Here is a 27,466-nt window from a genome sequence, read left to right as displayed (position 1 = left end):
CCCGTTCCCCCACCCGTTCGTTCACCTTGGGATGATGCGGGACCGGCGCGGCTCCCGCGCCCCCCGCCCCACCGCGGCCCTGCCCGGGATTAACGGCGCAGCCGCCGCCATCCAACCCCCGGAGCACCGCGGGCGGGGGGCGCGGGGGTCTCCTCCATCCCCTTCCCCTCGCCTTGCCGGGGAGCCCCCCCGGCCTCCGGTTGTCCCCGGGGCCGCCGCATCCCGGGGCCGCTGCGGGAGGAGCCGCCGCCGCCTCTTTGTCTCTCCCGAGGCGCCGCAGCGGCCCCGGGATGGGGATGGGGATGGGGATGGGGATGGGGACGGGAATTGGGGGGGGGCGGTGGCTCAGCACCCCCCGAGGCTCGGAGCGCCCGGGGGGATTCCGGGGGGATTCCGGGGGGTTCCCGCAGCCGGGACGCCGCACCGGGGCCCCGGGGGGTGCTGACCCCGGGGGTCCCGCGGGGAGGGGACGGGGCTGACCTTGGGGGGTGCGGGGTCGGGGTGCGGGTCGCGGTGCGGGCCGGGCTGGCGCACTGCGGGGCCCGGCAGGGCACGGGAAGGGCGGGAGGCGGCGGCGAGGGGCACCGGAGGGCCCCGGGGATGCGGGAGCTGCGGAGAGACGAGCAGGGCACAGCGAGGCTGCGGGACGTGCCCTTGGGGGGCTGTGGCCTGGGTTGGGCAGGGCTCCCCTTCTTTGGGGTGTCCCCATCGCCGGGATGTCCCCATTCCCTAAACATCCCCGTCCCCGGGATGTCCCCGTCCCCTTCCCGGGCACCGAGCATCCCCAGGAGGATTTGTGCCCAGATCCAACCGGGAATGGCGACGGAGGCCCCGGATCCCGCTGTGCCTTTCCTAAGGAGCCGCGGGGAGGGGGTGCCCAGCCCGGCTTGGGGTGGCACCCCCTGGCCGGGAGAGGGAGAGGCCGGAATGGGCCGGGAATGCCCCCTGGATGTGGGAATGCCCCCTCGATGTGGGAATGTTCGATCTGGGAATTTTCGATGTGGGAATTCCAGGCGCACCCGCACCCCTGGGACAGCTCCCACCACTCCACTCCCCTCCCGGCCTCTTTGGGGGTCCCTCCACGGCCGTTCTGGGGGGTCCCCTCCTGGCCGCTCTGGGCGTCCCTTCCCGGCCTCTCTGGGGGTCCCTTCCCGGCCGTTCTGGGGGTCCCTTCCCGGCCGTTCTGGGTGTCCCTTCCCGGCCGTTTTGAGGGTCCCTTCCCGGCCGTTTTGGGGGTCCCTTCCCGGCCGTTCTGGGGGTCCCTTCTCGGCCTCTCTGGGGGTCCCTTCCCGACCTCTTTGGGGGTCCCTTCCCAGCCTCTCTGGGGGTCCCTTCCCGGCCTCTCTGGGGGTCCCTTCCCGGCCTCTCTGGGGGTCCCTTCCCGGCTGTTCTGGGGGTCCCTTCCCGGCCGTTCTGGGGGTCCCTTCCCGGCCATTCTGGGGGTCCCTTCCCGGCCTCTCTGGGGGTCCCTTCCTGGCCGTTCTGGGGGTCCCTTCTCGGCCTCTCTGGGGGTCCCTTCCCGGCCTCTCTGGGGGTCCCTTCCCGGCCGTTCTGGGGGTCCCTTCTCGGCCTCTCTGGGGTCCCTTCCCGGCCTCTCTGGGGGTCCCCTCCCCGCCGTTCTGGGGGTCCCTTCCCGGCCTCTCTGGAGGTCCCTTCCCGGCCATTCTGGGGGTCCCCTCCCGGCCTCTCTGGGGGTCCCCTCCCGGCCTCTCTGGGGGTCCCTTCCCGACCTCTTTGGGGGTCCCTTCCCGGCCTCTCTGGGGGTCCCTTCCCGGCCATTCTGGGAGTCCCTTCCTGCCCGTTCTGGGGGTCCCCTCCCGGCCTCTCTGGGGGTCCCCTCCCGGCCTCTCTGGGGGTCCCTTCCCGACCTCTTTGGGGGTCCCTTCCCGGCCTCTCTGGGGGTCCCTTCCCGGCCATTCTGGGAGTCCCTTCCTGCCCGTTCTGGGGGTCCCCTCCCGGCCTCTCTGGGGGTCCCTTCCCGGCCTCTCTGGGGGTCCCTTCCCGGCCTCTCTGGGGGTCCCTTCCCAGCCTCTCTGGGGGTCCCTTCCCGACTGTTCTGGGGGTCCCTTCCCGGCCTCTCTGGGGGTCCCTTCCCGGCCTCTCTGGGGGTCCCTTCCCGGCCTCTGTGGGGGTCCCTTCCCGGCCTCTCTGGGGGTCCCTTCCCCGCCATTCTGGGGGTCCCTTTCCGGCCTCTCTGGGGTCCCTTCCCGGCCTCTCTGGGGGTCCCTTCCCGACCTCTCTGGGGGTCCCTTCCCGGCCGTTCTGGGGGTCCCTTCCCGGCCGTTCTGGGGGTCCCTTCTCGGCCGTTCTGGGGGTCCCTTCCCGGCCGTTCTGGGGGTCCTTTCCTGACCTCTCTGGGGGTCCCCTCCCGGCCTCTCTGGGGTCCCTTCCTGGCCTCTCTGGGGGTCCCTTTCCGGCCGTTCTGGGGGTCCCATCCCGGCCTCCCAGCCGGCCCCAGGAGTGTCCCCAAGGTGGGGACGGGCACTGTCCTCGCTCCCGCTGCTCGTCCCCGGCGCTGTGTCCCTGTGCCCATGGCCCCACGGCCCTGCCTTTGGCCCCAGCCCGGTCCCCCGGGGTCCCATCGGGGACATCGTGGGGCTGGATGGGCTCTCGCTGCCGGTTCCACCCCACCAAAGTGTCCCCATCCCACCAAACGTCCCCATCCCACCAAAGCATCCTCATCCCACTGATTCCACCCCACCAAAGTGTCCCCACCCCACCAAAGTGTCCCCACCCCACCAAAGTGTCCCCATCCCACCAAAGTGTCCCCACCCCACTGTAACCACCCCATCCCACCACAGTGTCCCCATCCCACCACAGTGTCCCCAATCCCATCACAGTGTCCCCACCCCACCCACCACGGCGTCCCCACCCCACCACAGCGTCCCCATCCCACTGATTCCATCCCACCACAGCATCCCCATCCCACCAAAGTGTCCCCATCCCACTGTGACCACCCCACCACAGTGTCCCCATCCCACCACAGCGTCCCCATCCCACCACAGCGTCCCCATCCCACTGTGACCACCCCACCGCAGTGTCCCCATCCCACTAAAGTGTCCCCATCCCACTGTGACCACCCCACCACAGTGTCCCCACCCCACCAAAGTGTCCCCACCCCACCAAAGCATCCCCATCCCACTGTGCCATTCCCACCCCACCACAGTGTCCCCATCCCACCGCAGCATCCCCATCCCACTGTGACCATCCCACTGATTCCACCCCACCAGTGTCCCCATCCCACTGGAGTGTCCCCATCCTACTGATTCCATCTCACCAAAGTGTCCCCATCCCACCACAGCGTCCTCATCCCACTGTGCCATCCCCATTGCACCGCAGTGTCCCCACCCCACTGCAGTGTCCCCACCACATCCCATCCCATAGATCCCATCCCATAGATCCCATCCCATCCCATCCCATCCCATCCCATCCCATCCCATCCCCATCTGCACCCCAACATCCTGAGCCCTGCACCCCGACATCCTGGGATCAGCACCCCAATATCCTGGGCTCTGCACCCCACAGGGCTCTGCACCCCAAAGGGTTCTGCTCCCTGGCACCCCAGGATTCTGCACCCCAAAACCCCGGGGCTCTTTTCCCCAGTACCCCAGACTCTGCCCCTATAACCCAGAGGGCTCTGCACCCCAACCTCCTGGGGCTCTGCACCCCAAAAACCTTCCGCTCCCCAAGACCTCAGAGTTCGACACCCTGAAACCCCAAAAGCTTCTGAACCCCAAAGGGTTCTGCACCTCGACATCCCATAGCTCAGCCCCCCAAAGGCTCCTGAACCCCAAAGGGTTCTGCACCCCAAAGGGTTCTGCACCTCGACATCCCATAGCTCAGCACCCCAAAGTCTTCTGAACCCCAAAAGGTTCTGCACCTCGACATCCCATAGCTCAGCACCCCAAAGGCTTCTGGACCCCAACATTTCTGTTCCCCTACACGCCTGGGCTCTGCACCCCAAAGGACTTTGCATCCCAACGTCCCGGGGCTCTGCACCCCAAAACCTGCGCTCCCCAACCCCCCAGGACCCTTCACCCCACAGCCCCCAGGCTCCCCATTCCCCTGCGGCCTTTGGGGTCCCGCTTTGGGGTCCCAGTCCCGGTCCCGGCCCCGTTTCTGCCGCTTTGGCCCCAAATCCGCGCGGATTCGGCCTGGCCGTGCCCTACTTGTGGGGATTATGGGATTAGGGGAATTTTCCTGCCGGGAACGGGGAGCAGGAGCGGCTGCAGCGAGGGGGGACAGGGGGGACAGCCCCGGGTCCCCTTGACCTCTGACCCCGGTGCCACCGCGGCTGAGGGGACAGGGGACAGTGCTGGGTCCCCTTTGACCTCTGACCCCGGTGCCACCTCGGCTGAAGGGACAGGGGGGACAGCGTTGGGTCCCCTTGACCTCTGACCCCGGTGCCACCGCGGCTGAGGGGACAGGGGACAGCCCTGGGTCCCCTTGACCTCTGACCCCGGTGCCACACTGCCATGTCCATCTGGCACCCAGGGGTGACAGTGTCCTGGTGCCATGTCTGTGTGGCACCCAGGGGTGACAAAGTGTCCTGTGCCATGCCACCAGAGGTGACAGTGTTGTAGTGACATGTCCGTGTGGCACCCAGGGGTGACAGTGTCCTGGTGCCATGTCCATGTGGCACCCAGGGGTGAGGTGACATGTTCCTGTGGGTGTCCTGTGCCAGCACCCAGAGGTGACAATGTCCTGGTGCCATGTCCATCTGGCACCCAGGGGTGACAGGTTGTGGTGACATGTCCGTGTGGCACCCAGAGGTGACAAAGTGTCCTGGTGCCATGCCACCAGAGGTGACAGTGTTGTAGTGACATGTCTGTTTGGTACCAGAGGTGACAAAGTGTCCTGGTGCCATGCCCGTGTGGCACCAGAGGTGACAGTGTCCTGGTGCCATGTCTGTGTGGCACCCAGGGGTGACAGGGTTTGGTGCCATTTTCATGTGGCACCCATGGGTGACAATGTCCTGGTGCCATGTCCGTGTGGCACCCAGGGGTGACAGTGTCCTGGTGCCATTTCCATGTGGCACCAGAGGTGACAGTGTCCTGGTGCCATTTCCATGTGGCACCCAGAGGTGACAGTGTCCTGGTGCCATGTCTGTGTGGCACCAGAGGTGACAGTGTCCTGGTGCCATGTCCGTGTGGCATCAGAGGTGACAGTGTCCTGGTGCCATTTCCATGTGGCACCCAGGGGTGACAGTGTCCTGGTGCCATGCCACCAGAGGTGACAGAGGTGACGTCTGTTTGGTACAAGGGGTGACAGTGTCCTGGTGCCCCATCCCTGGTGCTGCCACGCCATCTGTGCCACCCAAACGCAGCCAGCTGTCCCCGCGGTGCCACCTCGCTGTCACAGTCCCCTGAGCGGTGTCCCCGCTGTCCCCAGGCCCCCCCAGGACATCAGCCTGGAGGAGTTCGATGACGAGGACCTGTCGGAGATCACCGACGACTGCGGCATCGGCCTCAACTACGACTCGGACCACTACGAGAAGGTGCCAGCGGCCTGGTGGCCCTTGGGGACACTCGGGGACACCGCGGGGGCGCGGGGACAGCGGCTGCCACACTCACCCACGCGGCGCCTCTGGTGGCTCCGTGGGTGCTGAGGCAAAGGGGACGAGCCGGGGGGTCCCGTGTCCCATCTGGGACACCCCCAAGAGGGGGCTGGTGACACTGCCACCCCCTGGGTGTCACGGAGGGTCCCCATGGCTGTCCCCATGTCCCTGACGCGGTGCCACCCGCAGGACTGCCTGGTGCTGGAGCGCGGGGAGCAGCCGCACCCCGTCTGCACCTTCCAGGACGACTTCCAGGAGTTCGAGATGATCGATGACAACGATGAGGAGGAAGAGGAGGAGGAGGAGGAGGAGGAGGAGGAGGAGGAGGAAGGCCACGGGCGGGAGGTGCCACCGTCCCCTTCGGCCTCGCCCATCCCCTCGCCCGCCCTGGAGGAGACGCAGAAGCTTCGCCCCACCACCCTCAACCTGACGGCCCCGGGCACCCAGGTGAGGCGGGCTGGCCGCAGGGGTCACCCCACCCCGGGGTCACTGTCACCCCACCCCGGGGTCACTGTCACCCCACCCCGGGGTCACTGTCACCCCACCCCGGGGTCGCTGTCCCTTCCTCTCCTTGGGTCATTGTCCCCCCCACCCCGGGGTCGCTGTCCCCCCCCACCCCGGGGTCGCTGTCCCTTTCCCTCGGGGTCACTGTCCTCTCCACCCCGGGGTCGCTGTCCCTTCACCCTGGGTCACCGTCCCTTCCCCACCTTTGGTCACTGTCCCCTCCCCCTGAGGTCACTGTCCCCATCCCCCCGAGATCTGTGTCCTTTTTCCCCGTGGTCACTGTCCCTTCCCTCCCTGAGGTCGCCGTCCCTTCCCTTCCGTGGTCATTGTCCCCATCCCCCATGAGATCTCTGTCCCTTCTCCTCCTTGGGTCGATGTCCCTTCCCCTCCTTGGGTCACTCTCCCCTCCCCTCTGTGTCACTGTCCCTTCCCCTGTGGTCACTGTCCCCTCCCCTGTGGTCACTGTCCCCATCCCCCCAAGATCTGTGTCCCTTCCCCACCTTGGGTCACTGTCCCTTCCCCCCTGAGGTCACTGTCCCTTCCCCACCTTGTTCCCTGTCCCCTCTGCCTGTGGTCACTTGTCCCCAACACCCGAGATCTGTGTCCCTTCCCCACCTTGGGTCATTGTCCCTTCCCCACCTTGGGTCACTGTCCCCTCCCCGCTGTGTCACTGTCCCTTCCCCTGTGGTCATTATCCCCATTCCCCCGAGATCTGTGTCCCTGCCCCCCCCTGTGGTCACTGTCCCCAACCCCCGAGATCTGTGTCCTTTTTTCCCCTTGTGTCCCTGTCCCCTCCCCGCTGTGTCACTGTCCCTTCCTCCTCGGGGTTCTCCGTCCCCCATGTCCCCCCGGGCCGTGTCCCCTGTTGTCCGGGGCTCGGGGCTCCCCGTGGGTGTCCCGGTGTCCCCGCGGGGGTGTCCCGGTGTCCCTCCGCCATGTCCTGCTGTCCCATCCCCGTGTCCCCCCCAAACCCATCCCTGTGTCCCCCAAACCCATCCCCGTGTCCCCCCCAAACCCATCCCCGTGTCCCCCAAAAACATCCCTGTGTCCCCCCCAAACCCATCCCTGTGTCCCCCCTGCACCCATTCCCATCCCTGTCCCCCTTAGGACCCATTCCCATGTCCCCCATTCCCATCCCCCCCATTCCCATCCTCCCCATTCCCACATCCCCCTGAGCCCCCCATAACCCCCCCGAGCCCCCCCAAGCCCCCCGCCCCCCTGACCCCTCTCCGCTGTCCCCGCAGGATTCCCTGAACAACAACGGCGGTTTTGCCCCGGCCGTGCCGCGCCCGAGCTGGCAGGAGGCTCTGCTGCGCTCTTCCTCCTCCTCCTCCTCCTCCTCCTCCTCCTCCTCACACACCGGTGAGTGCCGCGGGGTGTGACAGTGGCGGGGTGTGACAGTGGGGGTGTGACAGTGGGGCTGTGACAGTCGGGGTGTGACACTGGGGCTGTGACCATGCAGAAGTGACAGTGGGGCCGTGACAGTGGCAGTGTGACAGTGGAGTTGTGACATGCAGATGTGACCATGCAAGTGTGACATTTGGGCTGTGACAGTGGGCCAATGACAGCAGGGCTGTGACAATGGGCTGTGACAATGGGGTGTGATAGTGGGGTGTGACCATGCAGGTGTGACAATGCAGATCTGACAATTGGGGCTGTGACAGCTGGGGTGTGACACTGGGGCTGTGAAAATGCACGTGTGACATTTGGGCTGTGACTGTGGGGCTGTGACAGTGGTGGGGTGACATGCAGGTGTGACACGCAGGTGTGACAACTGGGCTGTGGCACTGGGGCTGTGACCATGCAGGTGTGACAATGCAGATCTGACAATTGGGGCTGTGACAGTTGGGGTGTGACACTGGGGCTGTGAAAATGCACGTGTGACATTTGGGCTGTGACTGTGGGGCTGTGACAGTGGTGGGGTGACATGCAGGTGTGACCATGCAGGTGTGACAACTGGGCTGTGACATGCAGGTGTGATCATGCAGGTGTGACAGTGGGCTGTGCCAACGTGGGTGTGACAATGGGATGTGACAGCGGGGCTGTGACAGTGGCGGGGTGACACTGGGGTGTGACATGCAGGTGTGACAGCAGGGCTGTGACACTTGGGGTGTGACAGTCGGGTGTGACAATGCAGCTGTGACAGTGCAGCTGTGACCATGCAGGTGTGACAGTGGGGTGTGACAGTGGGGTGTGACAATGGGGCTGTGACAGTGGCGGGGTGTGGCAGTGGGCTGTGACAGTGGGGTGTGACAATGGGGTGTGACATTTGGGCTGTGACAATGCGGTGTGACAGTGGGGTGTGACAGTGGGGCTGTGACCATGCAGGTGTGACCATGCAAGTGTGACAATTGGGCTGTGACACTGGGGTTGTGACATGCAGGTGTGACCATGCAGGTGTGACAGGGAGGTGTGACAGGGAGGTGTGACAGCGAGGTGTGACAGCGAGGTGTGACAGTGGGGTGTGACAGTGGGCTGTGACAGTGGGGCTGTGACACTGGGGTGTGACATGCAGGTGTGACAATGGGGTGAGACAATGGGGTGTGACAGTGGGGTGTGACAGTGGGGTGTGACAATGGGGTGAGACAATGGGGTGTGACAATGGGCTGTGACAATGCGGTGTGGCAGCCGGGCTGTGCCAACCCGGCCGCGCTGCCGAGCCCCCGCAGCCGCCCCGCGGGGTGACGCCGGCTCCGTGTCACCCTCCCTGCAGGACACTCGTCCCCCCACGCCTGCATCCTGGACGGACCCTGCCTGGAGAGCCCGCCGGGCCCCGGGGGGGCTCCCCCCTCGCTGCCGCCCTCCCCCCTGGACTCGCAAGGCAACAGCCCCGAGTCCCCGGCACATGGTGACCCATCGCCCCCGAGAGCCGCGCCCGATCTGAACATGAACCTCATCTCCGCTGCGCTCCGAGCTCCGCTCTCCCCGCCGCGCCCCCGCCAGCCGCCCCCGCCTCACCCCCGTCTCTCTCCAACAGGACCCCCCGCTGCCCCCGAGACCACCCCCCAGGCCCCCACGCAGCCCCGGGGTGGCATCAGCCCGGGGTCCCCCTGCCCGCCGCCGCGGTGCCCCCGGCTGGAGCGGGACGGGGCGCCCACCGAGCCCGATGGGGACAGTGGGGACAGTCCCCGCTCCGGCCGGGCCGCCAGCGTGCGCGGCCACCCCTCGGGCTCCTCGGAGACCACCTCGCCCTCCTCGGACCCGGGCATCGAGGCCGACCTGACCAGCCGCACGGCCAAGGCCTTCCTGCCCGGCGGGCGGCGCGGGGACGAGCTGAGCTCGCCCGGCTCCGACTCGGACGCGGACGGGGAGCTGGAGGCGGCTTTCGCCGGTGGGCGCCTGGTCAGCAACATGATCTCCTCCATCTCCGAGACCGAGCTGGACCTCAGCAGCGACAGCAGCAGCGGCCGCTCGTCACACCTGACCAACTCCATCGAGGAGGCGAGCTCGCCCGGCTCCGAGGGCGAGCTGGAGCCCGAGCTGGAGGCGCCCGGCCTGCTGGGCATCAAGGACTCGCTGCTGCTGGACAAGGGCAAGGAGGATGAGGAGCAGCCGGCCGAGAGGGGCCCACCAGAGCGCGGCGTGGTCAGGAGGGAGAGCCTGGCCGAGCTGAAGATGGACGCCTACTACGACAGCCTGGACCCGGCCGACGGCCCCGCGCCCGAGGGCCAGACCGACGTGTCCAGAACCAGCCCCCTGGACCTGAAGATCGACCCCGACCACAGCCTGGAGAGCATCCGCCGCTCCTTCTACCTGCCCGTGGGGCCCAAGCTGATGCCCGAGGCGGACGAAGAGGACAACAGCGAGTACGACTCCGACTCGGAGTCGGAGCCCGACCTGAGCGAGGACTCGGACTCGCCGTGGCTGCTCAGCAACCTGGTGAACAAGATGATCTCGGAGGGCTCCTACCCCATCAAGTGCCCGGACGAGTGCTTCCAGAACAGCCACTCGCTGTGCGACACCATCTCGCCCGCCTCCGACCTGGAGCCCGAGATCCTGAGCGAGGCGCTGGACGAGGAGCCGGGCCCGCGGGACTCGCCGGCGGACGCGGCGGTGGCATCGCGGTGCCAGCGCGGTGCCATCGAGCTGGTGGACATGGAGACGCTGCGCAGCTCCCTGGCCGAGGCCGAGCACGCGGCCGCCGAGCCGCCACCGGAGCCGCCGGCCGAGGAACCGGGGCCTTTCCTCTTCCTCAGCAACCCCACCAACGACACCATCGCGCCCGTCGCCCTCGGCCGCCTGGACGCCTCCGAGGTCCTGGCCACCCTGGGGTGCCGCCCGGCGTCGCTCCCGCGGGCGTCCCCCGGCGCCGAGCCCGTTGTCACCGGCGGGGATCGCCGCCCCGCCAGCCCCCGGCGCTGGGCCCTGGACGCAGACCTGGACTCGGGCGTGCTGGAGGCCGACTCCATGATCGACGACGTCCGGTTAGCGCCCGACGCCGACCCCGCCGCGCTGGACGTGTCCACGGCCAAGACCAACCGCGGCTTCGCCATGGCCTTGGAGGAGGCCGAGCCGCCCTTGCTGACCCCGCGGCGGGGCAGCCCGGCCGGCGAGGCGCCGCTGCCGCCGGAGCCGCTGGACGAGTCGCTGGCCTACGACTCGGTCAAGTACACGCTGGTGGTGGACGAGCACACGCAGCTGGAGCTGGTCAGCCTGCGGCGCTGCACGTCCGTGCTCAGCGACGACAGCGACATCCTGAGGGCCTGCGACGACGAGGTGGCCTTTGGGGACGGGCTGGTGGCCCCCGACACGCGCAGCTCCTCCGAGGACTCGTCCCCCGAGGCCGACCTGCAGTTCTCCAAGAAGTTCCTCAACGTCTTTGTCAACAGCACCTCGCGCTCCTCCAGTAAGTGGCGGCGTCTCGGTGGGGTTAGTGACATGTCACAACGTGTCACGGTGTCCTGGGCTGGTCTCTGGGTGACTTTGGCGCAGTGACTGCCCTCCGTGTCCTGCCCCAGCCGTTCCCACGTGGCGTGCCACCCTGTGGCATGTCATGGCACGTCACGGCGTGTCACGGGATGTCACAACGTCCTGTGCCATGTTGTCATGGCTCTTCCCACACCAGCCGCCCACCCTGTCCTGTCCCCGGCACCATTCCCGTCCTGTCACGATGTGTCACCGTGCACCCGGGATGTCACGGAATGTCGTGACATGTCACGGGGGACGGGGCGGGCTCACGGTGACCACGAGGGTCCCCAGCCCTGCTCTGCTGGGCAGGGCCCAGGTGGGACCCCCAGGAGGGTTCTGACCCCATCGAGCGCCGCGCAGGGACACGGTGGGGGTGTCCCTGTGGGGGTGGCAGCTGTCCCGTGTCCCGTGGAGGTCGCACTGTCCCGTGGGGGTGGCACTGTCCCATGGGGGTGGCAGCTGTCCCATGAGGGTGGCAGTTGTCCCCAGTCCCATGGGGGTGGCACTGTCCCATGGGGGTGGCACTGTCCCCTGTCCCATGGGGGTGGCACTGTCCCATGGGGGTGGCAGCTGTCCCATGAGGGTGGCAGTTGTCCCCAGTCCCATGGGGGTGGCACTGTCCCCTGTCCCATGGGGGTGGCACTGTCCCATGGGGGTGGCAGCTGTCCCATGAGGGTGGCAGTTGTCCCCAGTCCCATGGGGGTGGCACTGTCCCCTGTGCCGTGGGGGTGGCAGCTGTCCCGTGGGGGTGGCACTGTCCCCAGTCCCATGGGGGTGTCACTATTCCCTGTCCCGTGGGGGTGGCACTGTCCCGTGGGGGTGGCACTATCCCCTGTCCCATTGGGGTGGGTGGCACTGTCCCCTGTCCCATGGGGATGGCAGCTGTCCCATGTCCCATGGGGGTGGCAGCTGTCCCGCTGGGGTGGCACTGTCCCCTGTCCCGTGGGGGTGGCACTGTCCCGTGGGGGCGGCACTGTCCCATGGGGGTGGCACTGCTCCTGTCCCATGGGGTGGCACTGTCCCCAGTCCCGCGGGTTGGCACTGTCCCCTGTCCCGCGGGAGTGGGTGGCACTGTCCCGTGGGGGTGGGTGGCACTGTCCCCGTGCCCCTGGCATGGCTGTCCCCGCAGGCACAGAGTCCTTCGGGCTGTTCTCCTGCATGGTGAACGGGGAGGAGCGGGAGCAGACCCACCGCGCCGTCTTCAGGTGAGGCCACCCCAGGTGACACCCAAGGGTGCCCGGGAGGGGAAGGGGTGTGGGGCTGGGTTTGGGGGTACCAGGAGGGGAAGGGGGTGTGGGGGTGGGTTTGAGGGTGATCAGCGGGTCAGGGTTGTGGGCTTGGGAGTGACCAGGAGATCACAGCAGTGACTTGGAGCTGACCATGGGGTCAGGCTTTGGGCTGACCAAGAGGTCAAGCTTTGGGGGTGACCAGGAGATCAGGGCAGTGAATTGAGGGCCCACCAGGAGGTCAAGGACGTGGCTTTGGGGCTGACCAGCAGATCAGGGCAGTGAGTTTGGGACTGACCAGGAGATCAGGGCAGTGAATTTGGGCTGACCAGGAGGTCAGGGCAGTGAGTTCAGGTGGTGCCGATGACCTGAGGGTGCCAAGCTGTGGGTTTGGGTGACCGTGACGTCGGGGCTGTGAGTTTGGGGCTGACCAGGAGGTCAGGGCAGTGAATTTAGGGCCCACCAGGAGATCAAGGACGTGGCTTTGGGGCTGACCAGGGGACCAGATCAGGGCAGTGAGTTTGGGGTGCTGATGACCTGAGGGTGCCAAGCTGAGAGTTTGGGTGACCGTGATGTTGGGGCTGTGAGTTTGGGACTGACCAGGAGATCAGGGCAGTGAATTTAGGGCCCACCAGGAGGTCAAGGATGTGGCTTTGGGGCTGACCAGGAGGTCACAGCAGTGAGTTTGGGGCTGACCAGGAGATCAGGGCAGTGAACTTAGGGCCCACCAGGAGATCAGGGCAGTGAGTTTGGGGCTGGCCAGGAGGACACAGCAGTGAATTTGGGGCTGACCAGGAGATCAGGACTGTGAATTTGGGACTGACCAGGAGATCAGGGCAGTGAATTTAGGGCCCACCAGGAGGTCAAGGATGTGGCTTTGGGGCTGACCAGGAGTTTGGGACTGACCAGGAGATCAGGGCAGTGAGTTCAGGTGGTACTGATGACCTGAGGGTGCCAAGCTGTGGCTTTGGGTGACCGTGACGTTGGGGCAGTGAATTTGGGGCTGACCAGGAGGTCAGGGCAGTGAATTTGGGGTTGACCAGGAGATCAGGGCAGTGAATTTGGGGCTGACCAGGAGATCAGGGCAGTGAATTTGGGGTTGACCAGGAGGTCACAGCAGTGAGTTCGGGGCTGACCAGGAGGTCACAGCGTCCCCTCAGGGCCCGTCCCCGTCCCCACGCCGTCCCTCCACGCGTCCCCCAGGTTCATCCCGCGCCACGAGGACGAGCTGGAGCTGGACGTGGACGACCCCATCCTGGTGGAGCTGGAGGAGGACGATTACTGGTACCGGGGCTACAACATGCGGACGGGCGAGCGCGGCATCTTCCCGGCCTTCTACGCCCACGAGGTGGTGGGGCAGGCCCGCGACGCCGCCGGTACGCGCCCCACGGAACCGGGGGGGCTGGGGGGCTCCCGTGACAACTGGTGTCGCTCTTCGGCATTTGCCGTTCTCAATTAACGGGTTTTAATTGAGGGCTGAAAGCGTTGGGTGTGCGGCCGTTGCGTGGTCGCGCTGCTTTATCGCAACCGGTTTGCTGTTTCTAGATTTGTGTTTCTATCTTTATTTCTGAATTTATTTCTATTATTTATTTCTATATTTCTAAATTTATTTATATATTTCTAAATTTATTTCTGTTAGTTATTTCTATATTTCTACATCTATTTTTATATTTCTATATTTAGTTCTATATTTCTACATTTATTTCTATATTTAGTTCTATATTTCTACATTAATTCCTATATTTCCATATTTATTTCTATTATTTCTACATTTTTTTGATTAGTTATTTCTATATTTCTGCATTTATGTTTATATTTCTACATTAATTTCTATTATTTATTTCTGTATTTCTATTATTTATTTCTGTATTTCTAAATCTATTTCTATTAGTTATTTCTATATTTCTACATCTATTTCTATATTTATTTCTATATTTCTACATTTATTTCTATATTTCCATATTTATTTATATTATTTCTAAATTTTTTCAATTAGTTATTTCTATATTTCTGCATTTATGTTTATATTTCTACATTTATTTTTTATTTCTGTATTTTTATTATTTATTTCTATATTTCTAAATTTTTTTGGTTTTCTATATTTAGTTCTATATTTCTACATTTATTTCTATATTTCTATATTTATTTCTATTTTTCTACATTTGTTTTGATTAGTTATTTCCATTTTTATTTCTATTACTTCTAAATTTTTTCTATTAGTTATTTCTGTATTTCTGCATTTATGTCTATATTTCTACATTTATTTTTATTATTTATTTCTGTATTTCTACATTTTTTCTGTATTTCTATATTTATTTCTATATTTCTACATTTATTTCTATTAGTTATTTCTATATTTCTATATTTAGTTCTATATTTCTACATTTATTTCTATATTTCTATATTTATTTCTATATTTCTGCATTTATTTCTATTATTTATTTCCATATTTATGTCTATATTTCTACCTTTATTTCTATTATTTCTATAATTCTATTATTTATTGCTATATTTCTATATTTCTACCTTTATTTCTATATTTCTACATTTATTTCTATTATTTCTAGATTTATTTTTCTGTATTTATTTTCTTTTTTATTGCATTGATTGCATACATATTTACAAGGATTATACATATTTAAACATTTATTTTTGTCCTTTTACAAGCTCTGGGGGTTTTTAGTTCGGTTCCACCCCTGACCTGTTGTGCAATAGTGAATATTTGATTTTTGGGAGCGGTGAATGGCATTTTTGCACAATGTTTTGCTGTTTTTTCACAATATTTATGTCAATTCTTCACAACAAGTGAGGAGTTGTTGGTAGCCAAAGTGTCAGTGGCAGAAATCTTCCTTACATTTAATTAATGTTATGACACGCAGCACGCAGCTTCTACTTTAATATTTCGTGAAAGCAAAATTTAAAATTATTACAGTTTAAGCTAATGTATTTATCTATAAAAAATATACAATATTTATTATTTTAAAATAATAATAAATATTTTTATATTTATTATAGAAATAATTTATATATATAAATAATTATTATACTAAATTGTAAATATATATTTATCACACTGAAATAAACAAAATAGTAAATATAATAGTAATACTAAATATAGTAATAAATGTAATGGCAATAGTAAATATAATAGTAATTATCATACTAAAATATACAATCCACACAGGGATTAGGGTATTGACCATAAAAGGCTGACAAATTATGCGATATCAAAAGTCCTTAGAAAGAGATTACAAACTGTACTATAACAAAATAATTTGCAAAAGTTAATATGGAATAAATATTATATAAAAATATGTATAATAATATATAAATTTAATATATATAAAATATCTAAAGAACATCTAAAGAATAGAGAATATATAAATGATATATAAAATATATTAATATAGAAATAATATGTAAATAACATATATATTATATAATATATGGTATATAATATATAATATATAATATATAATATATAATATATAATATATAATATATAATATATAATATATATAATTTAGAAATTATATAATATATAAGTAAATAATCTATAAAGTTAATATAGACTTAATATTATACATTATTTAAAAAGAGATTACAAATTATACTAAATGAAAATAATATGTAAAAGTCAATATAGAAGAAATACTGTATAAAAATATAAATATGTAATGATATAAAATTATATATATAATATATATAAATAATATAGAAACAATATATAAAAATAATATATAAATAATAAATAATATAGATACATATATAAAATATATACATAATATACAAAGAATGTATAATATTGAAAATATATAAATATAGAAAACCATATAATTTATATATAATGTAATATTAATAGTAATATATAAAATATAATATCTAACATATAAAGAAATAATATATAAGTTAGTGAAATAACATAGGGATGGAGATGAATTCATCCAAGTGCCCAGTCCTGCCTTTGGCCACAGTAACCCCTGCGCAGAATTCACAGAATTCACAGAATTCACAGAATTCACAGAATTGCAGAATTCACAGAATCACAGAATCGGAGAATTCACAGAATTTACAGATTAACAGAATTCACAGAATCACAGAATTGCAGAATTCACAGAATCACAGAATCACAGAATTCACAGAATTCGCAGATTAACAGAATTCACAGAATCACATAATTCACAGAATCACAGAATCACCAAATTCACAGAATTCACAGAATCACATAATTCACAGAATCACAGAATTGCAGAATTCACATAATTTGCAGATTAACAGAATTCACAGAATCACAGATTAACAGAATTTACATAATTCACAGAATCACAGAATTCACAGAATCACAGAATCACAGATTAACAGAATTTACATAATTCACAGAATCACAGAAGTCACAGAAATCACAGAATCACAGAATTCACAGAAGTCACAGAATTCCCACAATCACAGAATTCCCACAATCCCTGGGTTGGGAGAGAGGTCCAAGAACATCGAGTCCAGCCCGGCCCCAACAGCTCGGCCGTGATTCCATGATTCTGTGTGATTCTCTGATTGTGCGATTCCGTGATTCTGTGTGATTCCCTGATTCTGTGTGATTTCCTGATTCTGTGTGATTCCATGATTCAGTGATTGTGTGATTCCGTGATTCTGTTATTCCCTGATTATGTGTGATTCCACTATTCTGTGTGATTCCCTGAATGTTTGATTCCCTGATTCTGTGTGATTCCATGATTGTGTGATTCCATGATTCTGATTACATGATTGTGTGGTTCCCTGATTGTGTGATTCCCCGATCCCATTATTCCGTGATTCCCCGATTCTGTGCGATTCCATGATTCTGATTCCATATTTGTGTAATTCCACGATTCTGTGTGATTCCTTGTTTCTGTGTGATTCCTTGATTCCACGATTCCATGATTCCCTGTTTCTCCGTGATTCCCTGATTCCATAACCCCACCGTTCTGCCATTCCTGACGCGTTCTCTGCCTTTCCCTGATTCCATAACCCCGCCATTCCTGACGTGCTCTCTGCGATTCCCTGATTCCATAACCCCACAGTTCCCCTATTCCTGACACGCTCTCTGTGATTCCCTGATTCCATAACCCCGCCATTCCTGACGCACTCTCTGCAATTCCCTGATTCCATAACCCCACCGTTCCCCCGTTCCTGACGCACTCTCCATGATTCCCTGATTCCGTAACCCCGCCATTCCCCCGTTCCTGACGCACTCTTTGTGATTCCCTGATTCCATAACTCCGCCGTTCCCCCATTCCCGACGCGCTCTCCATGATTCCCCAATTCCATAACCACGCCATTCCTGACAAACTCTCTGCAATTCCCTGATTCCATAACCCCGCCGTTCCTGATGCGCTCTCCATGATTCCCCAATTCCATAACCCCACCATTCCCCATTCCCGACGCGCTCTCCATGATTCCCTGATTCCATAACTCCACCATTCCTGACGTGCTCTCCATGATTCCCTGATTCCGTAACCCCGCCGTTCCGCCGTTCCTGACGCACTCTCTGTGATTCCCCGGTTCCATAACCCCGTTGTTCCCGACGCGCTCTCCATGATTCCCCAATTCCGTAACCCCGCCGTTCCGCCATTCCCGATGTGCTCTCCATGATTCCCCAGTTCCATAACCCCGCCGTTCCACTGTTCCTGACGCGCTCTCCATGATTCCCTGATTCCATATCCCCGCCGTTCCTGATGCACTCTCCATGATTCCCCGGTTCCGTAACCCCACTTCCCGATGCGCTCTCCATGATTCCCCAATTCCATAACCCCACCATTCCACCATTCCTGACGTGCTCTCCATGATTCCCCAATTCCATAACCCCGCCGTTCCCAATGCACTCTCTGCAATTCCCTGATTCCATAACCCCGCTGTTCCTCCATTCCTGACGCGCTCTCCATGATTCCCCGGTTCCATAACCCCGTTGTTCCCGACGCGCTCTCCATGATTCCCCGATTCCATAACCCCGCCGTTCCTTACGCGCTGTCCGTGATTCCCCAATTCCATAACCCCACTGTTCCTGACGCAGTCTCTGCAATTCCCCGATTCCATAACCCCGCCGTTCCCCCGTTCCCGACGCGCTCTCCATGATTCCCTGATTCCATAACCCCGCTGTTCCCGATGCGCTCTCCATGATTCCCTGGCTCCATAACCCCACCGTTCCTGATGTGCTCTCCATGATTCCCCAATTCCATAACCCCGCCGTTCCCGACGCACTCTCTGCTCCCGCAGGCCTGAAGCGGAACCCGTGCTGGCTGGAGCGCTTCAACGTGCAGTTCCTGGGCTCGGTGGAGGTGCCGTACCACCAGGGCAACGGCATCCTGTGCGCGGCCATGCAGAAGGTGAGCGCCCAAACCCCCCGGGACCCGCCTTCCTCCGGGAAATTCACATTTTTGTGGCACAGCTCCCAAAAACCCAGCCAGGATTCGTCTGCTTGGGCAGGAAATTTAAATTTTTATGGCAAAAGTCATAAAAAATCAGTCAGAACTTGCCTGCTTGGGCAGGAAATTTAAATTTTTATGGAAAAAGTCATAAAAAAACCCAGCCAGAACTCACCTGCTTGGACAGGAAACTTAAATTTTTATGGCACAGGTCATAAAAAACCAGCCAGAACTCGCCTTTCTCCAAGGAAATTAAAATTTTATGGCACAGGTCATAAAAAACCAGCCAGGATTTGTCTGCTTGGGCAGGAAATTTAAATTCTTATGGCACAGCTCCTAAAAACCCAGCCAGGATTTGTCTGCTTGTGCGGGAAATTAAAATTTTTATGGCACAGGTCATAAAAAAACCAGCTAGAACTCGCCTTCCTCCAAGGAAATTTAAATTTTTATGGCACAGGTCATAAAAAACCAGCCAGGATTCGTCTGCTTGGGAAGGAAATTTAAATTTTTATGGCACAGGTCATAAAAAAACAGCCAGAACTCGCCTTCCTCTAAGGAAATTTAAATTTTTATGGCAAAAGTCATAAAAAACCAGCCAGGACTCGCCTGCTTGGGCAGGAAATTTAAATTTTTATGGCACAAATTTTATATTTTATTTTTAAATTTTTATGGCATTAAATTTTTAGGTTGTATCTGGCAGGGTTATCAGCAGGTATTTTTATTATTATTTATTTATTACTATATAGATATTATATAGCATAATTGATATGATAACATTAATTCTAAATAACTATGTATTACATTAAAAGTACTAATTACAATGTCATATATTCATTATTTATATGTAACATATTTTTATGGCACAGGTCACATCTGATAATGTTATCAGCAGGTATTTTTATTGTTATTTATTAATTATTATATAGGTATTACATTTAAAATCAATATTATAACATTAATTTGTTATACCTATATATTATATTATAAATATTAATGATAATATTATATATTCATTATTATTTATTATTTTCTATTTCTTTATCTTATATATAACATATTAGTACATAATGTAAATATTATATTTAATAATAGAATTAATAATAGGAATTAGAATAAATAATATAATACAATTAATAGAATATAAATAAAATTTATTATTTATTGTGACTTAATAATAGAAATAATAATAATATTCAATAATACAATAATATTTATATAAAACAAACAGACATAATATATAATAATTTATAATTATTAATATATATATTAAGATATTATTATTGTCAGATCTAATTGTAATTAACAACATGCTTGCACTGAGTTCATTGGTATTTTGCAAATTTCTTTATTTTTAGTCCATTTCCACACCAGATCTCTGGTTATTACAGGTGCAGCCTCTTTTCTACCCACAAATAATTTGGTATTAATTATTTTTGCAATCTTGAGAAAGAAAAGTCAGTTAATAACAATAATATGAAAAGTCAGTTGATAATATGAAAATTCAGGTGATAATAACAATAACAACAACAACAACAACAACAACAACAACAACAATAATAATAATAATAATAATAATAATTGTCAGTTGATCTTATGAACATTCCATTAATAATAATAAATTTATGATTTTTACCTTTTATAATCTTTTCTTTTATAAGTTTTTCCTTTGGTGATTTTACCTTTACGGTTTTACATTTTATGATTTTACCTTTTATAATTTTACCTTTTATGATTTTTACTTTTTATGATTTCACCCTTTACAATTTTACCTTTTACGATTTTTACCTTTATGATTTTATCTTCTACAATTTTACCTTTTACTATTTTACCTTTTATGATTTTTACCTTTTACAATTTTACCTTTTACGTTTTCACCTTTTAGTATTTTACCTTTTATGACTTTTACCTGTTATAATTTTTTCCTTTTACCATGTTTACCTTTTATGATTTTACCTTTTATAATTTTTAATTTACATAATTTTTTCCTTTTACACTTTTATCTTTTACGATTTTATCTTTTTTTTTTTACACTTTATAATTTTAAATTTATATAATTTTTTCCTTTACCATGTTTACCTTTTACGCTTTTACCTTTTATGCTTTTATCTTTTTTTTACCCTTTATAATTTTAAATTTATATAATTTTTTCCTTTTACCATGTTTACCTTTTATGCTTTTACCTTTTATGAATTTATCTTTTTTTATTTTACCCTTTATAATTTTTAATTTATATAATTTTTTCCTTTTGCCATGTTTGCCTTTTACGATTTTACCTTTTACAATTTTACCCTTTATTATTTTAAATTTATATAATTTTTTCCTTTTACCATTTCTACCTTTTACAATTTTATCTTTTACAATTTTACCCTTTATAATTTTAAATTTATATAATTTTTTCCTTTTACGATTTAATATTTTTTTAATTTTACCCTTTATAATTTTAAATTTACATAATTTTTTCCTTTTACGATTTTATTTTTTTTCCCTTTAATAATTTTAAATGTATATAATTTTTCTCTTTAACCATTTTTACCTTTTCCGATTTTCCCTTTTTTTTTCCCTCTCTCATGTTGGATGTCCCTCGTTGTTCCCGCCCGGTCCCCGCCGCTGTCCTGTGTCCCTGTGTCCCTGTGTCCCTCTGTCCCGCTGTCCCTCTGTCCCTGTGTCCCTCTGTCCCTGTGTCCCTGTGTCCCTCTGTCCCTCTGTCCCTGTGTCCCTCTGTCCCTGTGTCCCTCTGTCCCTCTGTCCCTCTGTCCCGTGTCCCGCTGTCCCGCTGTCCCTGTGTCCCTGTGTCCCTGTGTCCCTGTGTCCCTCTGTCCCCTGTCCCGCTGTCCCTGTGTCCCTGTGTCCCGCTGTCCCTCTGTCCCGCTGTCCCTCTGTCCCGTGTCCCTGTGTCCCTCTGTCCCTGTGTCCCGCTGTCCCTCTGTCCCGCTGTCCCTCTGTCCCGTGTCCCTCTGTCCCCGTGTCCCTGTGTCCCGCTGTCCCTGTGTCCCTCTGTCCTGTGTCCCTGTGTCCCTCTGTCCCTGTGTCCCTCTGTCCCTCTGTCCCGCTGTCCCTGTGTCCCGCTGTCCCTCTGTCCCTGTGTCCCGGTGTCCCATGTCCCGGTGTCCCCCCGGTGTCCCGGTGTCGCAGATCGCCACGGCGCGGAAGCTCACGGTGCACCTGCGGCCCCCGGCCAGCTGTGACCTGGAGGTGACACTGAGGGGCATCAAACTCGTCCTCGGCCTCACCGAGTGCGGCCCCGAGCGCGAGGTGCGACACCGGGACGGGGACAGGACAGGGAGGGGACAGGGAGGGGACGGGGACAGGGAGGGGACAGGGACCGGGTCACCGAGAGGGACAGGAGAAGGTTTGGGGGCACCAGGATGGGACAGGAGAAGGTTTGGGGGCACCAGAAGGGGACAAGAGAAGGTTTGGGGGCACCAGGAGGGGACAGGAGAAGGTTTAGGGGTGACCAGGAGGGGATAGGAGAAGGTTTGGGGGGATGAGGAGGGAACAGGAGAAGGTTTGGGGGTGACCAGGGGGGCATGGAAGGGGAATAGGGGTGACCAGGAGGGGACAGGAGAAGGTTTGGGGGCACTAGGAGGGTGCAGGAGAAGGTTTGGGGGTGACCAGGATGGGACAGGAGAAGGTTTGGGGGCACCAGGAGGGGACAGGAGATGGTCTGGGGGGATGAGGAGGGGACAGGAGAAGCTTTGGGGTGACCAGAGGGGCATGGAAGGGGAATGGGGGTGACCAGGAGGGGACAGGAGAAGGTTTGGGGGTGACCAGGATGGGACAGGAGATGGTCTGGGGGGATGAGGAGGGGACAGGAGAAGCTTTGGGGTGACCAGGGGGGCATGGAAGGGGAATGGGGGTGACCAGGAGGGGGACAGGAGAAGGTTTGGGGGCACCAGGATGGGACAGGAGAAGGTTTGGGGGTGACCAGGAGGGGACAGGAGAAGGTTTGGGGTGACCAGGGGGGCATGGAAGGGGAATGGGGGTGACCAGGAGGGGACAGGAGAAGGTTTGGGGTGACACGGAGGGGACAGGAGATGGTCTGGGGGGATGAGGAGGGGACAGGACAAGGTTTGGGGTGACCAGGGGGGCATGGAAGGGGAATGGGGGTGACCAGGAGGGGACAGGAGAAGGTTTGGGGGTGACCAGGAGGGGACAGGAGAAGGTTTGGGGGTGACCAGGATGGGACAGGAGAAGGTTTGGGGGCACCAGGAGGGGACAGGAGATGGTCTGGGGGGATGAGGAGGGGACAGGAGAAGCTTTGGGGTGACCAGAGGGGCATGGAAGGGGAATGGGGGTGACCAGGATGGGACAGGAGAAGGTTTGGGGGCACCAGGATGGGACAGGAGAAGGTTTGGGGGTGACCAGGATGGGACAGGAGATGGTCTGGGGGGATGAGGAGGGGACAGGAGAAGCTTTGGGGTGACCAGGGGGGCATGGAAGGGGAATGGGGGTGACCAGGAGGGGGACAGGAGAAGGTTTGGGGGCACCAGGATGGGACAGGAGAAGGTTTGGGGGTGACCAGGAGGGTGCAGGAGAAGGTTTGGGGTGACCAGGGGGGCATGGAAGGGGAATGGGGGTGACCAGGAGGGGACAGGAGAAGGTTTGGGGTGACACGGAGGGGACAGGAGATGGTCTGGGGGGATGAGGAGGGGACAGGACAAGGTTTGGGGTGACCAGGGGGGCATGGAAGGGGAATGGGGGTGACCAGGAGGGGACAGGAGAAGGTTTGGGGGTGACCAGGAGGATGCAGGAGAAGCTTTGGGGGTGACCAAGAGGGGACAGGAGAAGGTTTGGGGGTGACCAGGAGGATGCAGGAGAAGGTTTGGGGGTGACCAGGAGGGTGCAGGAGAAGGTTTGGGGGCACCAGGATGGGACAGGAGAAGGTTTGGGGGCACCAGGCTGGGATAGGAGAAGGTTTGGGGGTGACCAGGAGGGGACAGGAGAAGGTTTGGGGGTGACCAGGAGGGGACAGGAGAAGGTTTGGGGTGACCAGGAGAGGAGAAAAGTGGGGGGTGTGTTTGGGGGGGCTCAGGGGTCTGGGTTTGGGGGTGCCCAGGAGGTGCAGGGCTGTGGGTTTGGGGGCCGATGCTGAGGGGGGGCCAGAGATTTTGGGGGGCTCTGGACCCCCAGAACCGACCGTGCCCCCTCCCGCCGCAGTTCGAGCGCTGCAGCCACTTCTTCCAGATGAAGAACATCTCCTTCTGCGGGTGCCACCCCCGCAACAGCTGGTGAGACACCCCCACCCTGCCAGGGGCACCCCCACCCTGCCAGGGGCACCCCGAGACACCCCCACCCTGCCAGGGGCACCCCCAGTCTGCCCAGGGGCACCCCGAGACACCCCCACCCCATCGAGGGGCGCCCCGAGACACCCCCACCCTGCCAGGGGCACCCCAAGACACCCCCACCCCATCGAGGGGTGCCCCGAGACACCCCCTCCCCATCCAGGGACACCCCAAGGGACACCCCCACCCTGCCAGGGGCACCCCAAGTGACCCTGACCCCACCCAGGGGTACCCCAAGTGACCTCCACCCCATCCAGGGACACCCCAAGTGACCCTGAGCCCACCCAGGGGCACCCCAAGTGACCCCCAGCTCACCCAGGGGTACCCTAAGTGACCCCCATCCCACCCAGGGGTACCCCAAGGGACACCCCCACTCTATCATAGGCACCCCAAGTGCCCCCCAGCCCACCCAGGGGCACCCCAAAGGACCTTCACCCTACCAGGGACACCCCAAGTGACCCTGAGCCCATCCAGAGACACCCCAAGTGACCCTCACCCAATTCAGGGGTACCCCAAGTGACCCCCACCCAATTCAGGGGCACCCCAAGGGACCCTCACCCTGCCAGGGGTACCCCAAGTGACCCCCAGCCCACCCAGGGACACCCCAAGGGACCCTCACCCCATCCAGCAGCACCCCAAAGGATCCCAGCCCCACCCAGGGACACCCCAAGGGACCTTCACCCCACCCAGGGGTACCCCAAGTGACCCTGAGCCCACCCAGGGGCACTCCAAGGGACCCCCACCCCACCCAGGGGTACCCCAAAGTGACCCCCAGCCCATCCAGGGACACCCCAAGTGACCCTCAGCCCACCCAGGGACACCCCAAAGGACCTTCACCCCATCCAGGGGTACCCCAAGGGACCCCCGGCCCACCCAGGGACACCCCAAGTGACCCTGAGCCCACCCAGGGGTACCCCAAGTGATCCCCAGCCCACCCAGGGGCACCCCAAGTGATCCCCAGCCCACCCAGGGACACCCCAAGTGACCCTGAATGCACCCCAAGTGACCCCCAGCCCACCCAGGGGTACCCCAAGTGACCCCCAGCCCACCCAGGGACACCCCAAAGGACCTTCACCCCATCCAGGGGTACCCCAAGTGACCCTGAGCCCATCCAGGGGTACCCCAATTGACCCCCACTCCACCCAGGGGCACCCCAAGTGACCCCCAGCCCACCCAGGGGCACCCCAAGTGACCCCCAGCCCTCCCAGGGACACCCCAAGTGACCCCCAGCCCACCCAGGGACACCCCAAGGGACCTTCACCCCACCCAGGGGTACCCCAAGTGACCCCCAGCCCACCCAGGGACACCCCAAGTGACCCTCACCCCACCCAGGGGCACCCCAAGTAACCCCCAGCCCACCCAGGGACACCCCAAGGGACACCCCCACTCTATCATAGGCACCCCAAGTGACCCCCAGTCCACCCAGGGGCACTCGAAATGACCCCCAGTCCACCCAGGGACAACCCAAGTGACCCCCACCCTGCCAGGGACACCCCAAGTGACCCCCAGCCCACCCAGGGGCACCCCAAGTGACCCTGAGCCCACCCAGGGACACCCCAGAGGACCTTCACCCCACCCAGGGGCACCCCAAGTGACACCCCACTCTATCATAGGCACCCCAAATGACCCCCAGCCCACCCAGGGACACCCCAAGAGACCCCCAGCCCACCCAGGGGCACCCCAAGTGACCCCCAGCCCATCCATGGGCACCCCGAGTGCCCCCCAGCCCATCCAGGGGTACCCCAAGGGACCCCCAGCCCATCCAATGACACCCCAAATGACCCCCAGCTCACCCAGGGGTTCCCACAAGTGATCCCCCAGCCCACCCAGGGGTACCCCAAGTGACCCCCACTCTATCATAGGCCCACCAAGTGACCCCCACCCAATTTAGGGGTACCCCAAGTGACCCCCAGCCCACCCGGGGACACCCCAAGTGACCCTGACCCCACCCTGGCTGCCACCCCGGTGCCCCCCGCCCGTCCCGGTGCCCCGGGCTGGCCCTGGGGGGGCTCTGGGGGTGCCCCCCTGGCAGGGCCCGGCCCGGGCAGGTTTTGGGGTGCCCCCCCGGCAGGGCCCGGCCCGGGCAGGTTTTGGGGTGCCCCCCCGGCAGGGCCCGGCCCGGGCAGGTTTTGGGGTGCCCCCCTGAGCCCGGCCGGGGCAGGTTTTGGGGTGCCCCCCTGAGCCCGGACCCCCAAACCCCCGCAGCTATTTCGGGTTCATCACCAAACACCCGGTGCTGAGCCGCTTCGCCTGCCACGTCTTCGTGTCCCAGGAGTCCATGAGACACGTGGCGGAGTGCGTGGGGTACGCTGGGGACACCGCGGGGACATGGGGGGACACCCCGACACCGCGGGGACATGGGGGGACATGGGGACATGGGGGGGACACCGGGATATGGGGGGCGCAGGGACATGGGGACATGGGGACGACACCGGGACACCGGGACATGGGGACATGGGAGATATGGGGGGACACCGGGACATGGGGGACATGGGGACACTGGGACATGGGGGGGACACAGGGACATGGGGGGAAACTGGGACATGGGGACCTGGGGGGACACTGGGACACCGGGACATGGGGACATGGGGGGGACACTGGGATATGAGGGGACACCGGGACATGGGGACATGGGGGGACACCAGGACATGGGGGGATATGGGGGACATGGGGACATAAGGGATATGGGGGGGACACCGGGATATGGGGGGACATTGGGGCATGGGGGACATGGAGACACTGGGACATGGGGGGGACACTGGGACATGGGGACATGGGGACATGGGGACATGGGGGGGGACACCGGGACATGGGGGGACACTGGGACATGGGGACACCGGGACACTGGGACATGGGGACACGGGGACATGGGGGGGACACCAGGACATGGGGGACATGGGGGGGACACCGGGACACGGGGACATGGGGACATGGAGGGGACACCGGGACATGGGGGGACACCCTGACACCCGGGGACATGGGGGGGACACCGGGACACCGGGACATGGGGACATGGGGGGCGCAGGGACACCGGGACACGGGGGGGCATGGGGGATATGGGGGGACACCGGGATATGGGGACATGGGGGGACACCGGGATATGGGGACATGGGGAGGGACACTGGGACATGGCGGGGGACACCATGACATGGGGGACATGGGGGGTGCAGGGACACAGGGACATGGGGGGGACACCGGGACACTGGGACATGGGGGGGGCACCGGGACATGGGGACATGGGGGATATGGGGGGACATGGGGGGCACAGGGACACCGGGGACACCGGGACACGGGCGGGACATGGGGGGGGACACCGGGATATGGGGACACGGGGGATATGGGGGGACACCAGGACATGGAGGACACAGGGGGACACCGGGACATGGGGACATGGAGGGGACACCGGGGGGACACCCCGACACCGCGGGGACATGGGGGGCACACCGGGACATGGGGGGTGTGGGGTGGCATAGGGGGCATGGGGGTATTGGGGCTGGAGGTTTTGGGGGGGTCGGGGTGCCAGGGGATCAGGACTCACAGGGATTGGGGTGCCAGGGGATTGGGGGGTCTGGGGGGGCTGTGGGTTGGGCT

The 27,466-nt window shown here is 57.0% G+C and overlaps 1 protein-coding gene across 1 annotated transcript in view; it reads left to right on the top strand.

Moving 5' to 3' along the window:
* MAPK8IP2 (mitogen-activated protein kinase 8 interacting protein 2) overlaps positions 1-27,466 on the top strand; it is a 29,352-nt gene that overhangs the window by 328 nt on the left and 1,558 nt on the right. The window contains exons 2-11 of the mRNA XM_041720678.2: positions 5,392-5,497; positions 5,747-6,004; positions 7,306-7,423; positions 8,775-10,907; positions 12,099-12,174; positions 13,399-13,571; positions 18,445-18,554; positions 21,726-21,845; positions 23,751-23,821; positions 26,081-26,179. Coding sequence (XP_041576612.2) covers positions 5,392-5,497; positions 5,747-6,004; positions 7,306-7,423; positions 8,775-10,907; positions 12,099-12,174; positions 13,399-13,571; positions 18,445-18,554; positions 21,726-21,845; positions 23,751-23,821; positions 26,081-26,179 — 3,264 coding nt within the window. The remainder of the gene's footprint in view (positions 1-5,391; positions 5,498-5,746; positions 6,005-7,305; positions 7,424-8,774; positions 10,908-12,098; positions 12,175-13,398; positions 13,572-18,444; positions 18,555-21,725; positions 21,846-23,750; positions 23,822-26,080; positions 26,180-27,466) is intronic.

The sequence above is a fragment of the Taeniopygia guttata genome, chromosome 1A (genome assembly GCF_048771995.1).
Source record: "Taeniopygia guttata chromosome 1A, bTaeGut7.mat, whole genome shotgun sequence".
Classification (NCBI taxonomy): domain Eukaryota; kingdom Metazoa; phylum Chordata; class Aves; order Passeriformes; family Estrildidae; genus Taeniopygia; species Taeniopygia guttata.
The sequence above is the reverse complement of the archived record's forward strand: the minus strand, read 5'-3'. Positions and strand labels throughout refer to the sequence as shown.